We start from the raw sequence: 18219 nt of genomic DNA on the forward strand, positions 1-18219 counted from the left end.
CTGAGCAGGCTGAGGCAAGTTGCAGGTCCAATTTAAGCCTTTGGGGCAGACACGGTCAAGAACTGCCCATGCCAGTTCTGCCACTGCAGCCTTGCCTCCTTGCTCTCTCTGGATTCACTCTTTTGAATTGGGCATGATGCTGCTGGCCTCATGGCCACCAGAGAAAGCCTGAGCATTTCCTCAATGACAGCGCAGATAACTTGGCCCTGGGTGAGAAGCTCACCTTAAAGCACTTACTCATCACTAAGCAAGTGTGTATAAATAATCAAGAAGGTGCCTGATTTGTGCCACGAGGAAAAAGGAATTGCTATTTAAGAAAATGTCTTAAAGATGCAGTCAGTTGTGCAATTAATGTGTTTGACAAAATTTAATAGCTGCTAATCTCTAGCAACAAAAAAAAAAGTAATGGGAGACAAAAAAGTTTAAAAGTCATATGTGCTGTATGCATGTGTGTGGCAGGATCTGGGCAGCATTAGCTGCAAGAAGGTGCATTGGATGAAATGGTTACACAATTCCACACCAAGACTGTGAGGGATAAGAGGTACCGGCAGCCCCCTCCCATCCTGAATACCAGCTCCTCCCCCAGCGGGGAGGGGGAGACTTCGAGTGGTGATTCAGGAAGTGGAAACAGGAGCTCGAGTACCTTAGCGGAGCACAGGCACCGCCGGGGAAAGGAACAGGGAAGCAGGGAGACGGTGGGAAAGAGGTCGATCCCAGCTACTCCGGAATTGCGTAAAAAGCGCAGGGGGCGGAGATTCAGTATGCCTAGATTACTTTGCTGGAGGAAAACGCGCGAACCGCCATTCGGAGGTTCTGCGGAAGACTGACAACATGTACCACTATCTGTAAATAGCACTGTTTTCAGCACTGTAAATACACAGCACCAATAAAAGGATAAAATGCAGAGCTGTGTGGAGTCGTTACTCTGAAGTAGCCCACCCAGGCCACTGTGACAGAGACTATAACTTAATGGATGCCATTCTGTGTATCAGTGATGGGTCCCAGCAATGTTTTTAAAATGGGGAAGGGGAGAATGTGGCTAGAATAAGTGACAGAATTAGATCAAGGGTAAGATCATCTATATTTTTTAACAGCAGACACTAATGGAGCAACTGTCCCAAAAATTTATCTGGATTGGCAATGGCACCTTGAAGGCATGGGAAAGGGGAGGTATAAAAGTACCATAAATCCAGTTTTAGCAGCATTTAACCTCCGATTTAAGCATTGGGGGGGGGGAAACAGCACTATATTTTATCACTTGACAATTCATTGCAAGTTTTAGACACAGGCACTTTGAGTTATGAAGAACTTCGTGTTTTAGGGGTGAGGGTAATTCTGCATTGTTTGTATTAGAGCAAAAGCATTCCCCGAGTGGGAATTCTTACGTAGTAAAAATGGCACAATCCACAGACACAAGAGACACTCACACAAGAGTCATATTGAGCTCTTTGGACTGCAAGAAATTCCCTCCAGCTCACCTCTGCTCTCTTTGAACTGAAGTGAGCTTGTGGATGAATGATTCAGCGGGAGGGTTGAATCAGAAGACCTTTGAGAGTCTTCCAGCTATATGATTATTTGCGAGATCGTCTTACGCCATATTTGCCCACTCAATCACTTTGATCTGCGGAACTGGCACTGTTACAAGTGCCACATAATATTATTTCCGCATTTGTAAGAAATCAATCTTTTAGTGTGGCTAAAATTTTGTTATTGTTTAGGCAAGCCTGTCCAGAAATAGAATGCTGATGTGTTTTAATCAGGCTTTTACCTCATCGTTGTTGTTTTTTTAAATCATTTTTTGAATGTTTTAAATGGTTGCTTTTAACTGTTTTGTTTTTGTTTTTTTACTGATAATTTTATTGTTTCATTCTTTTTGTAAACCACTTTGAGGCTTCATTACAATCAAGCGGTATGTAATTCTTGTGAAATAAATAAATAAAATAAAATAATTATTCTATGAAGAACCTCTTTCTCCATTTTTATTTCATCAGCTGCATGCAAAAAAGGACTCTCTGATGTGCTACCCTAGCCATTGTCTAAACCTTGCAGTAAAAATCTAAATCTAAATGTATGAACATCCCTTCCAGATAAACTCAAAATTCCATTGGCTCCAGCAATGTTTTCAGCAGTGGGCAGCTGGATGCTTCGGGAGGTTTGTGAAAAAGGCATGGAGACAACAGGCCATCCCTATAGTTTTGTGGGAGTGTTGTGGCGTAGTGGTAGAGCATCTGTTCTGCATGCAGGAAGTCCCAGGTTCAATCCTCAGCATCTCCAGGTAAATTAATATTATTAATTTCATTTTTAATCACTTTCTATGAAGTAAAGTGATACCTCTGTTTAAGAACTTAATTCGTTCCGGAGGTCCGTTCTTAACCTGAAACTGTTCTTAACCTGAAGCACCACTTTAGCTAATGGGGCCTCCTGCTGCCGCCGCGCCGCAAGAGCACGATTTATGTTCTCATCCTGAAGCAAAGTTCTTAACCTGAGGTACTATTTCTAGGTTAGCGGAGTCTGTAACCTGAAGCGTTTGTAACCCGAGGTACCACTGTATTTCAATAGGCTTTCATAATGTGATAAAATATATATTAACAGGTTTTTTAAAAAAATAAAAATAAAAATAAAATAAAAGACAAATATAAAAACAATTTCAAATCCAATACAGATACCAACTGAGATACATACAAAATCTCCCCTTGGGAGGTTTGTTGAAAGAGGAAAGTCTTTTTAACAGATGCTGAAAAGACAATGTATTATTTGCCTGGAGGGCGTTCCAAATAGTAGGTGCCACACAATAAAGGCCTAATCCTGACTTTGTGCAGAATGGACCTCCTGATTGGTATCTGTAGGATTTCCTCTTCTGTAGAACACAGTGATCACCAGGGCGTATAAGGAATGAGGCAATCTTTTGGGTATCCCAGTCTCAAGCTATATGGGGCTTTGTATGCCAGTAGTAGCCCCTTGAATTTAGCCAAGTTGCTAATAGGCAGCTAGTAGAATTCTTTCAACAGCGGTGTAATGTGATGGCAATATTCTGCCCTATAGAGCATTGTGTACTGGCTGCTGCTTCTGTCTCAACCTGAAGTGGAGCCCCACAGCTAGATCAACCAATGCCTTGACTACATCCCTATGCTCAGCACCTAGTGTTGAAAGGTATACCATTTCTGAATCACAACTTGCTTAATTACATCACACTTAATGTATTAAAAGAGAGAACTGTTAAAATGTTCTGGGCCTGACTTTGGTTGATATCACCCACTGACCCCCCCAAAAAACACATTTTGATTCATCAGCTTCTGGTCCTATGCTGCTTTCCTAGGAATCTGGCATTGTGTTTTCAAAACACAACATATTCTCTTAATAAGCTGTGCCTGATCACAGGGGACTTGCTATCCAAAACCACTTCACACTGCTGGTCGGGATTAATAGTTCCCTGCTTGTGTAGTCCACTTAATGCTATCCCCCCCCCCTTAAAGATAAACAAATTAGAAATTAGGTTCACGAGAGTTTTATCTCTGCACGTTAGCCAGCAAAATGCTACTTGTGTTACAGAAATGTAAGGAGCTTTTGTGTTATGTGACAAAACACTTTCCTAGTTTTAAGTGTCTGAGCTGTGTTTCTGTTGCAAGTTTAAATAATAATAAAAAAACCAGGCATTTTGTCAGTGTAAGTGACTATCCCTGGCAAAAGCAATTTATGGCTTTCTGTGCAATGTCTTCTGCAGTTATGTCTTCAAGCCAGGAAGCTAAATGCTGCAATAGTTAAGAAACTGTCTAAGCATGAAGAGTGCCACCTGCTGGCCATCTGCTATACTGCAACTCACACTTCAACCTGTCAGCCTCTCTATGCAGTGCTCTTGATTGGATGAAAGAGCACAAAGTTGTACTACAAGGGAGTTCGCAATCTTGGATTCATAGAGGAAATTGAAAGTTGGACATGCTTGATAAGCACTGTATTGCAGTGGTTATTTGATTAATTACTGAAAATAATCAGGACAAAAATAGCTGATTGTAGCATGCAATCAAGTAACCTGGCTCTCTCTCTCTCTGCATGTGTTTTCCCTCTAAATTAACAATTGAAAATGACACACATCAGCGGCAGCAAAATTGAGAATCACATTTAATAATAAAAACAGGTTGGCTACATTAGCCATGTTTCATTCACAATTCATCTTTGCCTGACAGCATCCACAATAGCATTGGAGAACCTGTGGCCCTTCAGATTTGTTGGACCCATCAGCCCCAGCCAGCACAGACAGAAGTAAGGGGTGATGGGAGTCATCATCAAGCAACATCTGAAGGGAAAAAGCCTCTGCACCCATGATCCAGAAGATGCAAAGCCCCAATAGCCAGCCCCTGGAGAAGTGCCCAGGCCAATATGTCAGGCCAAAGAAACAGTGATGTCCACACAGGTGACACGGTTGAAATGAAATAATGTTGCATGCAGATAAATAATATGCTACTATCTTTCTCTCCCCCCTCCCCTTTATGACTTATGACATGTTTACTTTAGTACCAGTGTGCCAAATACCAGGTCCAAATGCAAATTATTCATTTGTCTACCCCTCCCCCCTCAAAGCCATTCACAACCTGGGACTGGGACATCTCATAGACCACACCTCTGGTTGTCCTGCTTGCATGATAAGTCTCAGTGATGCAGCGTGGGTATATATTATATATACCACCGCTGCTCAATTGGATCAGTCGTAGTACCGGGGAAGGAGAGGTTAATTGTTTCTCCTTGAGAAAGAGGGTCACGCCTAAATGCATAATGCCCCCCCCCCGAGAAAATACCAGGTTGGGAGAGGCACAATTTAAACAAACAAAAAACAGCAGGGCAGGCTTAAAATCCTCTCCAGATGCACAGTCCTGGACAGCTAAGGGCACAAGAATGTCCGTGTGCACATGCACACATCTGAATTTCCTCATTCAAACCCCTATGTGAGATCTGAGTGCTAAGAAGAGCCTTGCTTGATCAGGTCAAAAGCCTATCTAGCTCAGCATCCTGGTCAACTAGATGCCCATGGAAAGCTCACAAACAAGACATGAACACAACTTCGTCTCTGCAGCAGCTGGTATCCAAAGGCGTGCCAGCTCCACTATTGGAGGTGGTGCACAGTCATCACAACTACACAACTTTGATAGTCTTTCCAGATGCGCATCAAACTCATGACTGGAGGAGGGCAAATGTTGTCCCTAATTTCAAAAAGGGGGAAAGGGAGGACCCAAACAATTACCACCCAGTCAGCCTGACATCAATACCAGGAAAGATTCTAGAGCAGATCATTAAGCAAACGGTCTGTGAGCGCCTAGAAAGAAACTCTGTGATCACTAAAAGTCAGCATGGATTTCTGAAAAATAAGTCATGTCAGACCACTCTGATCTCATTTTTTGACAGAATTACAAGCCTGGTAGATGAAGGGAATACTGTGGATGTAGCCTATCTTGATTTCAGCAAGGCCTCTGACAAGATGTCCCATGATATTCTTGTAAAAAAGCTGGTAAAATGTGGGCTAGACAATGCTACCATTCAGTGGATTTGTAACTGGCTGACTGACCAAACCCAAAGGGTGCTCATCAATGGCTCCTCTACATCCTGGAGAGAAGTGACTAGTGGGGTGCCACAGGGTTCTGTCTTGGGCCCAGTCGTATTCAACATCTTCATCAATGACTTGGATGATGGGCTTGAGGGCATCCTGAGCAAGTATGCAGATGACACCAAATTGGGAGGGGTGGCTAATACCCCAGAGGACAGGATCACACTTCAGAATGACCTTAACAGATTAGACAACTGGGCCAAAGCAAACAAGATGAATTTTAACAAGGAGAAATGTAAAGTACTACACTTGGGCAAAAAATAAAATAAAAAATGAAAGGCTCAAATACAGGATGGGAGACACCTGGCTTGAGAGCAGTACATGGGAAAAGGATCTGGGAGTCCTGGTAGACCACAAACTTGACATGGGTCAACAGTGTGATGCAGCAGCTAAAAAAGCCAATGCAATTGTGGGCTGCATCAATAGGAGTATAGCATCTAGATCAATAGGAGTATAGCATCTAGATCAAGGGAAGTAATAGTACCACTGTATTCTGCTCTGGTCAGACCTCACCTGGAGTAATGTGTCCAGTTCTGGGCACCACAGTTCAAGAAGGATACTGACAAGCTGGAACGTGCCCAGAAGAGGGCAACCAAAATGGTCAAAGGCTTGGAAACAATGCCTTATGAGGAACGGCTTAGGGAGCTGGGTATGTTTAGCCTGGAGAAGAGAAGGTTAAGGGGTGATATGATAGCCATGTTCAAATATATAAAAGGATATCATATAGAGGAGAGTGAAAGATTGTTTTCTGCTGCTCCAGAGAAGCGGACACGGAGCAATGGATTCAAACTACAAGAAAGAAGATTCCACCTAAACATTAGAAAGAACTTCCTGACAGTAAGAGCTGTTCGACAGTGGAATTTGCTGCCAAGAAGTGTGGTGGAGTCTCCTTCTTTGGAGGTCTTTAAGCAGAGGCTTGACAGGCATATGTCAAGAATGCTTTGATGGTGTTTCCTGCTTGGCAGGGGGTTGGACTGGATGGCCCCTGTGGTCTCTTCCAACTCTATGATTCTATGATTCTATGAGTATAATTCTGCAGTGACAAACATTGCCAGCCACTTTGTAATATATGCCTCAGACAAGACTGATGTTGTATCACTGCTCCACCAATGCACAAAAGCTGGATGCTCTCCGCATTCCATTTTGTCATTTAATTTTGGCCCTTGTGGTCTCTTCCAACTCTATGATTTTATGATTCTATGATTCATGCGCGTCACTGTGGGGGAAGTGTGTGAATGGTCTTTCCACACATTGCATCAGGACTGTGAAAGGAGTGTGCCCAATGTCACTTGTGCTTCCTAACAACATACAAAGCCGCTATAAGGCAGAAAGCATATTTGTGCTAAATGAATATAAGAAGAAGTTAACCTTAGAGGAAATGGAATCCTTGACGTGTTGGCAAGGTCAGTGTCTGGATGAATTACCTGCTGCAGCAAATGCCAAAGGCACAAGTAGGTTTGTCAAGGAGTGACATTACCTGCACACTGCGCCTTTACAGACAGCTTTCCCATTATGGGTAAAAATAATAATTCCCTCACTTGGAGATTATTCACAGATGAAGCACCTCAGGTGGAACTGGGTATGCCACAACGCTTTGCCCTTAATGAAACTGGAGGCTCCTTGACAGCAGGGGTAGAGAAGCTGTGGCTAATCAGCTCAGGGCCGCTATGGCCAATAGCCAGGGAGTCACAGCCCACCAACATCTGGAGGGCCACATCATGGCTTTACAAGCAAAACATCCAAGGAATATCAGGAGACTATTGCAGTTCCACAACCCCTAAGGGCCAAACCAGTCATGAGGTTTATCATGTGGTGTGCCCTTGCATACCTTATTTTTCTTAAAGCAGATGAAATGGTGGAGAGGGAAAGGAAATGCTCAACGGGGAAGGGCCTTTAACACTTTGTTTTGGTCCCAGTCAGAATCAAACATCCCCATGTCAGCTTTTCCTGATGGGAGGAAGGCTCCCACTGGCACCAATGAGAGCTCTATGAATAACGGGTGCAGTAGGAGGGCCCATATACAGTGAATTGGGTGTTCCCATTCTTGCATAAGCACAAGAAACAAATATGGTGGTGCAGAGGGCAGGATGCAAATTTCAGCAACCTCGTGAACAATTTCACATATTTCAGCAACATCTAGTCCAGAATCCTGTTTTCACCGTAGTCAACCCCAGATGGCCACGAACAGGACATGAGCACAACAGTACCCTCCCCACTTTCCTATGATAGGTGGGTGCTAATAAAACAGACCTCTGGAAAGAGAAAGAGAAGTGATCAAATGTGTGCCAGCCCCCTTTATTTCAATGCCCCCATGTGGTTTAGTGTGGTGTAGGGAAGGATAAATATTTGTGTGTGAATTAGGAAGCTGCAAGTTTTATGTAACCCTGGCTTTGTTGTTTCTTTCTAGCATCATGTAACTATAGCCTTTTTCAGGGAATTTTAATAACATGTATATGTAACCTACTGAAATAAGCATATTGGATATATTTCCCCTTGCTAGCATTAAAGAGACATTTACATGTAATTGAGGCCTCAGAAGCACTGAGTCCCTGTCATCACTGATTCTTCACCCTATTAGTGCAACTAATTTTATCTACCATTTGGGTTTATTATTATTATTATTATTATTTATTTTCCATTTACACTTGTCATAAAGAAACACCACCTTCTAAAGCAATGCACTTTTGAAAGGAGTGCAGCTAGTTTCAGAAATAATTATTTGAAACACAAACTGAAATGTAATCATATTTGCTTTAAATTAGAAAGGCTAATTTAATAGCAGATAATGTGCAAATCGTTTTCTTACAAGAACACAGAGTAGTTTGTCACAAAACGGCAGCACAATTTGCATTATAATGGGCTTCCTTATCATCCCACAGTATAATTGTTTAGAACATTTTGATACAGCCACCAGCAAAAAACACTTTTAAAGTTGCATCTGAACAGCTGCCAAAATTTATATTGGCACATAAAAGCCTCTAACACTATATGTGCCCACACATTAACAATGGATCATATGGAGTATCTATTGGCAAATTAGATTTTAGTACTCCTGCCATGGACCAAAAATACTGTAGTTCATGGACCTTCTTTGCTTGTGGTCTTGATCTGGGATGGCTTTAAAAAAATAAAAACATGTGGGCTAAATCTGATCAAGGAAATTCAACCCGACCCTGAATAGGCCTTGGTTAGCCTGATGGATGACCTTTACTAGGGGAGGGACCCTGTTGTTGTTAGTAGAATTCTCACCAGCTTTTGATACCATCGACCATAGTTTCCTCATACTTCACCTATAGAAAATGGGTATCAGGAGCACTCCAATCTCACATTCAAGAAGGTAACATTGGATAAATGCTTCTTTGCCCCCACCAGCTCTGGTACTATCCTCCAGAGCAAAAGAAAACAAGCTTTCTAGGCTGCATTGACAGAAGTATAGTGTCCCAATCAAGGGAATTGACAGCACCACTCCACTCTGCCTTGGTCAAACCACACCTGGAATACTGTGTCCAGTTCTATGTACCACAATTTAAGAAGGATATCGACAAGCTGGAACATGTGCAGAGGAGGGTGAGCAAGATGATCAAGGGACTGGAAACCAACAGTTGAAGGAGCTGTGAATGTTTAACCGGGAAAAGACGAGACAGAGAGAAGATATGACAGCCATCTTCAAATATCTGCAGTACATCTACTATTTTCTTTTGATCCAGAGGATAGTACCTGAACCAATTTCTTCAAGTTACAAGAAAGGAGATTCTGACTAAATATCAGGAAGAACTTTCTGACAGTAAGAGCTGTTCAACAGTGGAAGAGACTCCCACAAGAGGTGGTAGGCTCTTCTCCCCAGGGGTTTTTAAGCAGAAGTTTGATGGCCGTCTGTCAGGGATGGTTTCGTTGAGATTCCTGCATCACAGGTGTTGGACTAGATGACCCTTGGGGTCCCTTCCAACTTAACAATTCTATGATTCAACCAGGTATTTCATCATTATTTGTGCTGCTCAGTTTCCACAGTCCAAAAGCTAATAATTTATAATACTCATTGCCTCACAGGTTGTGGAAGCTAAAGCAGTGAAAACTACAAAAACATTACAGTGCAATGTGAAATCCTGTTACCCTTATGTAAGAAGTTCCTTTGGATCATGGTACTTGTATCAGTAAACTTCATCTATAGCTGCAGATGAATGAGGTGGTAAAATGGGCATTATTTCTTCAGACTTCAAGAAGGGGGAACCTGTGTTTTCCTATGTACAAGAATTAGATTTGAAATGGGAAATTGCCTCACAAATATTTATCCATCTAACCCAATTCTGTAAGGAGATAAAGACATTTTATTTTTGCCAATAGTCATCTGGCAGCAGATTGTCACTGATGGGATACTAAGGGCAAACTGTTTGTACAATAGTCATTCCCCCCAATTATGCCTTTGAAATTGTAATCAGGGCCGTCTTGAGCAGATCGCTCCGCCGCCCGCCCTGCCCTCGCAGGGCGCAATTGCCGTGCGGCGCCCTCCTTGCCAGGGCGGCGCCCAGCTTACCAGCCCCCCGCCATGGTACACTGCGCCACCGGGGGTCTATGTAGAGCCGGCCCTGATTGTAATCACAAACAGTGAAGGAAACAAATGCTACCAGTTACATTTATGCTACCACCAGTGGCATGCAGTTTTGTGTGGAGCACCCTAAACACACACACACACACACACACACACACACACACACACACACACATGAAATGAGAAAGTTTAGCTGTTTTGATTTAGTATGGTGCAGTAATTAGGACAAATATTCGTCCCAGGGTGATGAAATGCTAATCTCAATAAGGAACCAAATTAGTATGCAAAAACAACCTGGGAAGATTAAAAGAATTATGAGTAATGGGGTCTGAGAGGAAAAGGTAATGGACTCCTTATTGCCAGACAGCCACACTTTATATATTTAAGAACAAAATCGCCACTTTAGGCCTTTCTCTCTCTATCTGGCATAAAAATATGCTTTGTATATATTTTAAAGACAGAACCAGCACCGTTTTCTTCTTTTCTCTAGCATAAAAAATAACAGTGCTCTTCATAGCAAAAGAGCAAAGAAGAAAGAATTCAAGGATATGAGAGATTCATGGGAAGATAGTTATTTTAGCTATCTCAGTCCTGCTCTGCAGAGATAAGCGAACTGGTAGTCATCTAGCTGTATCATTGGTAACTTGCTTTGTGGTGTTCAGACTCTGTCAAGGTAACAGGAGCAATACTTCAGAGTATCTTTGTATCCATGTGGGTTATCTGCCTTCAGATTTGAAATAAGACATGGGTGGGTGGGGGGAAGAATCTTGTCTTTCAGATATGAACGCTGAAGAAGAATACTTTTGCTTGGCAATCTGCCATAAATGAAACAGGAATTTAGACACTGGATGAAGAAGTGTTCATATTATGAAATTAAACAAAGATTAACTCTGTCCCCCCCCCCCCAGTTCTCATTTGTTGTTCGGTAACTGGCATTGATGCACAGAGAATTAATGAGTGGTACTAGACAGCAGACACCGCTAATGAGTGTCTACTTATTAGGAGCTAGATTATCTACTGGTAATAAATAAGGACTGCTTTATTGACCAGTAAGCTTATCTGCATACTACAATAACTTGCTCAAGCACAGTTTTTTAAATGTAACATAGCAAAGTGGAGTTATTTTAGCTACTAGCTAGCCATTCCAACCCAGTCCCAATTTAGCCTCACAACAACATTTTGTAGTACTGTAAGTTTGGGTGAAAGATAATGAATAGCCAAGGTCATGCAATGTGCTTCTTGATAGAGAAAGGGATTTTCATCTGGCTCTCTCTATAGAACTAGGACAACACATTAACCTAAGGTTACCAAACGTCCCCGTTTCCCGGGGACAGTCCCTGGATTTACAAATCAGTCCCCATAGAAAATCCATTGAAGTTGAAGTGTGTCCCTGGATTCATTGAAAAAAAATCTGGTAACCTTACATTAACCCCTACATCATAGCTTCTCCTAATGCTGCTCCAGAGGATCCTTGGATTTCTGACTCTACTGTGTCTCCTGCTCTTTTTCTTTCCAGCCTTGCCTGAGATTTTCCTGTACATTAAAAGTTGTGATTTATTTTATTTGACCCTATTTCATCTGCAGGGGAGAAAGGCAGATTATTCTACTTCAGATTTTCTCTCTTTCCCTTTTATGTCACTTTCCAACATTGCCCCATAAAGCCAGGAAGGAGAACTTGGTGCCTTCCAGATGTTGTTGGACTACAACTCCCATCACCCCTAACCATTTGCCATGCTAGCTGGGGTTGATGGGAAATGGAGCCCAACAACATCTGGTGAACCACAGGGTCCCCATGCCTACTTTAAAGTAAGCCTGTTTATTTATAGAGTTATATACCGTACATTAAACAAAGGATTTAGGTGATGAACATAGCACAACCATAAAACAGAATATAAATATTTAAGTCAACATCTGGACAGTGGTACACAATAATTGATGGTCGAGCTACACATTAGAAAAGTCCTGTGTAAGCAGAAAGGCCTTAAGGTAATGAAGAGTTAAGTATCTTGAGCAGGCATCTGAACAAAGCACCAGTGATACTAGCTAAATGGTAATAGGGAATGAAATCCAACAGCAAATTTAGATCCTTAAACAGGTGTTGATGGGAATCTCCCAGTAGCAGCCAGGAGGCTGCATTCTGCATACACAGCAGCTTCTGGACCAAAAACAAGGGAAGCGCAAAACAAGAGAACAAGTGAAACATATTAACATGTGGCACAATCCCATTTGAAATGTACAGCAGATATGGCTGAAGTCCAAAAAGGGGACAGAGTTACTTTTAAGTTCTTGCATAGTGTTGCTTTGCACATTAGAAAATTATGTTTGACAACTTGACATTTTAATTCCTTCAATCCCATTAAGCTGTTAGGAGATTCAATTACTGCATAACATGGGTCGGGAACTCCTCTGTCTGTGGTGCCCTCCTTTCTTATCCCACTTCTATTTTCTATTGCTTTTTATTAACAGAGTTGGAGAACTCATTAGGAGCCTTGTTATCATTAACATTATTAAACTTTGTCTTCCTCATTATCAGGAACATTTTTATCTCTGCTGTCATTAAGCAGCACATCATTTAGCTCAAAATTACTCACAGGCTATGGAAAGGACAGAGTGTAATCCACACTTTCCTGGACTTTTGTGTGTGTAGAACATCCTTCAGTTGCTTGCGGATTATTTGCAATGCAGTCTCCAACATATGCCAATTTATTGGGACAATCAGCTCTTTTTGGCAAGAAAGCTCAGGTGTATTTGAAATGACGAGCCCGAGGCAACAATAGATGCACAGCAAACTCAGTTGGAGAATTGGCTCATTTTGTTTGCTTTATTATGGCCAACAATAGCAAATTAATAATGGACAATTGAGATAATGATGGTTGGAATTAATTGGGCTGATCTTATTTTATTTTTTAGTGCTGTTCTAGCCACTTAAGCATTTAAGTAGGCAAAAACTACATCATTATGCTTTCTACCTTTAGATATATGTCAAAGGGGCTGGAGCAGAAGTTAAGACCCAGGTGTGAGCCTGGCATTTAGCAGGCAGATGTTGCTGTATCGTTCTCTTTCAACCTGCTACTCTCAAGCTTTAATTCTCCATGCATGTCCCCTATTAGGTTTAACCATGCTTAAAGGTGTGGGTTCCAGCATCATACAACTGCAGCATGCTTGAATCTAATTAGTGCATGGAGAGAATAAACCATAGACTAAGTTGTCCTGCCAGGCTTAGCCAATGTCATGACTTCAAACTTTGTGAGGAAATGGGCCACCACTTTGTTATTTCTCTCTCTCTCTCTCTCCATGTGTATTTCAGTATGTAAAGAGCTCTCAGCTGGTTGTTCCAAGACATGGCTTTAACCAGCCCTTTTCATTTCAGACCAGAACAGAGTCTGAAACTAGTATTTTTCTATACCAATAATTTAGAGACTTTTACTTTTTGTAACTAAGCAATGTTTTACTGCCTATGCATCTTTTCTGACTGTTGTATGGACAAAGGACATTTTGGTGGACCCCAGGGCTACCTCAAAAGGAAGGTGAGCACGACAAAAACCCTGCACTGCACCCATGAAAGTCTTGGTATCTTCAGGATGGGGTGATGACAAGGATGTTCTTGTTTCTCACTCCTTCAAACACACAACTGCTTCTCCTTTATCTTATAGCTCACATACTCAGTTAAAACTACAATGCTATGCACACTTTTCAGGGCCGAAGCCTCCTTAAACACAGTGGAACTTACTCCTGAGTAAGCATGCAAAGGATTGTGCAAGACATCACTTCATCTAGTTCATCCTCACTTCTTACCAACAAAGTTCCAGTAGACTACAAGGAGATGGGCAGCAGATTTAAAACAGAGTTTCATATTTGGGTTTATTTTTACCCCTGTGGATCGATTCTGTGGTCATATTCACTTGCCTGGGGCAGTTCATGAAGAAGTAATTGCTGGTGCAGGCACTGTAATGCACCCACAGCTAAGTCTCTTTTAATAGATATTTTGTTCAGACAGTTTTGCCTGGCAGAAAAACAAGTAGCACAAACCATTACAATAGTTTGAATTCTGCTGGAAGATCTTTAACTTCCACAAGGAATGTCTGCAGTATCAAAAAGGTTGATACTGCAGCCCACCCCAAAATCTTCACAATCATCATTCATCAGCCACAATAGTGAACTATATATTGGCAAATTGTTTGGTTTGTAAATGGGAGACAAACATTAAAAAGAAATAAACTGACTGCCAAAGGTATGTTTCTACACTACTACCGGTATCAGAATCTGATGCCTTATTATTATTATTATTATTATTATTATTATTATTATTATTATTATATTTATGTAAAATTCACACTCAATGCATGTTAAAGCAGCATGTAACGAAGGAATTACCCATTTCCAGTATGAATTACTTGATTAAAAAAAGAAGCGACTACTTTAAATGCAGGCGTTGAATAAATCAGTAACACTATACTGGTTAATTACAAACTTGGTTAGCTAAAGAAACCTGGAGAGATTTAATAAATTGATAACTGCCTCTTAATTTGCCAGTCATTTGTGATATTTGTTGAGCTGACAGAGAGATGTACCAATCTCTTAAAGCTCCTTTCATAGAAAATGCCAAATCTTATCACCAAAATAAAGAGCTGTTGAGGTGCTTCTGGACAGGAGTTCAATACGGTAAACAGGCGGTTTTGATATTGCAAACGGGTAGGTGGCAAGAGGTGGTTTTGATTCTTTATATATATAGGATTTTCCTCAGGAAAGGGTAAATCAATATTAAATGGAGGCAAAATACAGGCTGGCATTCTAATGATAATGACGTCAAATGGATGCTGTGAAAAACTTGCATAAATGAGGAACACCAGTCCCACAATAAACACCTGTCTAGCTATTGGGAAGCTCCCTTGATCTTGTTGAATCTATGATCATGTTCAGAATCTAGAGAGCCTCTCTTTTTATAATACTAGCCCTCATGTTTATGAATATACTCTTGATCATGAGTAAGCTATGGTGGCAAAAAACAAAAACAAACCACCTGCTGTGTTGTAGAACTGGAGCACTAGTGTCCTTTCTCATAGCTTTATGGCAGCATAATGTCTGTGTCCTCCTTTAACTCTCCTTCTGCTACTATCCTGATACAACCATGCAAGTATTGAGACTCTTTTGATAACATCCACACAAAGTATTAGATATTGGTTCTACTTTTGTTTTAATTTTGAAAAACTGAGTTGTTTCTGAACTCATATAGTCAGAATAAGATTAAATGCTCCAAAGCAGAATTTAGACACCCACTTCACATCATCTTAGGAAACTTTATAAAAGTAATTTCTCCATGTGCTGTAAAATATGAATAATGGAGGGGAAATCCACAATATAAACTGTTTCAATATCTGTATGTTCATCATGTAATAACTGTTGGCATTTCACCCCTCCCATTGCAAGAATCGCCTGATCTTATGTTTTGCTCTCATGTTATGAGAAAGGAGGGGCGGAAGCCGCTCTTTGGTTCTTCCGTCTCTTGCCTGGAAAGTTTTTCGTTCTTATCTATGTAGAGATAAGATGGCTGCATGGGAACTGCTCTTCTCATGTACGTCTGTAGTGTTTTGTAGTGACTGTTAGAAATAAATAGGGTATACTTCAAAACCTCCACAGCTTCGCTTCTGTTACCCTGCTGAGTTTCGGTGCTCACAACGAGCAGATGTGAGTCCATTGCACCAGGACCTGTTCTCCGGGAATGCTGTGTCTACATTCCTATGATCGGAATGTCGGTGAAGGTGCTCCAGTCGCCTAGCCCATGCACATGCTTAAGACGTAGGCTGAACAGGGTGTACTGACAATAACTGCAATATCAAGTGTTGACTTTAATTTGTGACACAGCTATCTACCTCTGTAGAAAGAGATTTCCTATCGGCTGTATATTAAATGAAAGCTTAGTTCTGCATGAACGAAACTAAGCTTGTTTACTCCCCCCAACCTTCTCTGTCTTCCTCTGGCATGACATAAGGAAGGGTTTGGAAACATCCACTTTCATAACAGTTTGTTGTTTTGTCCAAACTGAAACAAAAATGCAGTGAATTTGAACTATGGTATGACTGAACAACTCAAGATTCATCTGTGGTTTCTGATTCTGGCTAGTTTGGATAAACCATGGGTGACTGTCATCCTTGATTGAGAAGAAACAAGAAACTGTGCGTAGTACAAAACAGAAGCAGATCTTTTGGCCACATGGAGAGAAGAGGCACAAGTAGGTTCATACAAATAACATTAACCATATGGCTGAAACAAGACACCATCTCTTTCGCACAATAGTTTCCAATTGTTGCAACAAAGCTCACCAATTGCTCTTATGAGTGGCTAGATCTATTTCAAGCTCTTTGATAGACTGTTTAAAAACAATGCCACATCAGAGCCAGATGGATATCAATCTAGTGGCATGGCTCAGTGATCAGATGACTGCTTTGCCTTGTGACGAACAGCAATGTACAATGAATGTTCCATGTGGCCAGGGAACATTGTCAGTCAAGTCAGCCTGCTTCCATTAGACTTTATTTACCAGTTAATCTCTCCTTAAATTCCTATCCAATCTTAACCCCTCTCCCAATTTCCTTTCCCTTTCCTTCAGTCATTTAAACTCTTACCTCTTGGAGAACCCTCTTCATTTTCAGAAGTAATGTTTTGACAGATGTACAGTCTTGCATCATCAGTCGGAAGGGCAAAGACTCCATCCCTCCACCATCTTCGATGGCTGCAAAAGGCCACTCCACAGATGGGCTGCTAGCCAGTTGGCTGACACGAGGGCACCTCGATTCTCCTCGATCCACTTCCTTTGACAACTTCAGAGAAAGATTCCTGTCAAGATATAATTTAAGATCATTAGCTGTAATAGTAATGTTTTCAGGAGAGAATGTCATAATTTAAATCAGTTAGCTTCAATTTTTCATATCTGAGATCACCGGTTACCCAACCTGCTACACCATCTTAATGTCTTAAGCATCTAAATAAAAAACTAAGGGGCTGTCAGTATGTAACAAGATTAACCACAAAAAACTCTGCTAGCAGGCTTGCAAAAAAAAAAAAGCAACTCTGTGAGGTGAGTGGGGCTGAGAGACTTCAGAGAAGTGTGACTAGCCCAAGGTCACCCAGCAGCTGCATGTGGAGGAGCGGAGACATGAACCCGGTTCACCAAATTACGTGTCCACCGCTCTTAACCACTACACCATCAGCCCCATCTCCCCTCCCACAACACTAGACCCAACCCACCACTTCCCTTGCCAGCAGAACAGCCCCCTCTCACCAAAACACAGTGAGAGGGGACATTCTGCAAGGTCTTGTTGCTCATCTCCCCTACCTTAGGAGTAGGAAAGGTGAGCAAGCAATGCTGAACACTGGAACACCACCCTTTTGCCAAAGCTGGAAAGAGGCAGGGGGTGTCCTGCAAGGGGCAAGGAAGATAAGTGGCAAGGCCACATGCCAGAACACCTTCCTCTTGGGGCTTTCTGGCAGCAGGGGCAGGTGGGGCACCACCTCTTGTGCTTCCATTGCCTGAGGAGGCTGCTTCAGCCCACCACAAGGGTGGGCCGGCTCCCAGTTACAGTAAAACATTGCCTAATGGAAGGCCAACAAAGGGGAATATGTTCAAGTCAAGATAAAACAGAATATAACAGCCACTTTTCTTTTCTTCTTTTATTATATATGTCTTTCTTTGCCCTCCCAATCTCTACCTAAGCCCTCTATCATCCTACCTTATAACATCCTTCCTCATAAAGTACAAAATAAAATATTAGGTGGTGTCCCCTGGTGTGACCAAATGTAGGTTGCCTGTGACCCTATTTTAAGACCAATTATTTAAAGTAAAGCAAGCTCTATTACCTGGTAAGATGAAACATCAGTGCAGTGAAAAGTTTTGTTCAAGGAGATGTGAAAGACCCAGAGAAGATACCAGTTCAATTTGCTTGAACTTGGATCTGTCTTCAAAGAGCACAACATAATTCATTTATGCACTCTAAAAGATATCTCTATACTTTGAGTCCTTAAAAGTAAACATTTAAGCCATGGACAAGAAGAGAGGAATACTTGAGTGGTGTTGAGTTTTAAG

At 41.6% G+C, this 18219-nt stretch overlaps 1 protein-coding gene across 2 annotated transcripts in view; it reads right to left on the bottom strand.

Annotated features, from left to right (window-relative positions):
• The window catches only part of CCSER1 (coiled-coil serine rich protein 1), a 702960-nt gene that overhangs the window by 399936 nt on the left and 284805 nt on the right, over positions 1 to 18219 (bottom strand). For both annotated transcript variants that reach the window (XM_035113300.3, XM_035113302.3), the window contains exon 6: positions 16763 to 16973. In XM_035113300.3, coding sequence (XP_034969191.3) covers positions 16763 to 16973 — 211 coding nt within the window. The remainder of the gene's footprint in view (positions 1 to 16762; positions 16974 to 18219) is intronic.

Source organism: Zootoca vivipara, chromosome Z1 (genome assembly GCF_965207765.1).
Source record: "Zootoca vivipara chromosome Z1, rZooViv2.hap1.1, whole genome shotgun sequence".
In the NCBI taxonomy this organism is placed as follows: Eukaryota; Metazoa; Chordata; class Lepidosauria; order Squamata; family Lacertidae; genus Zootoca; species Zootoca vivipara.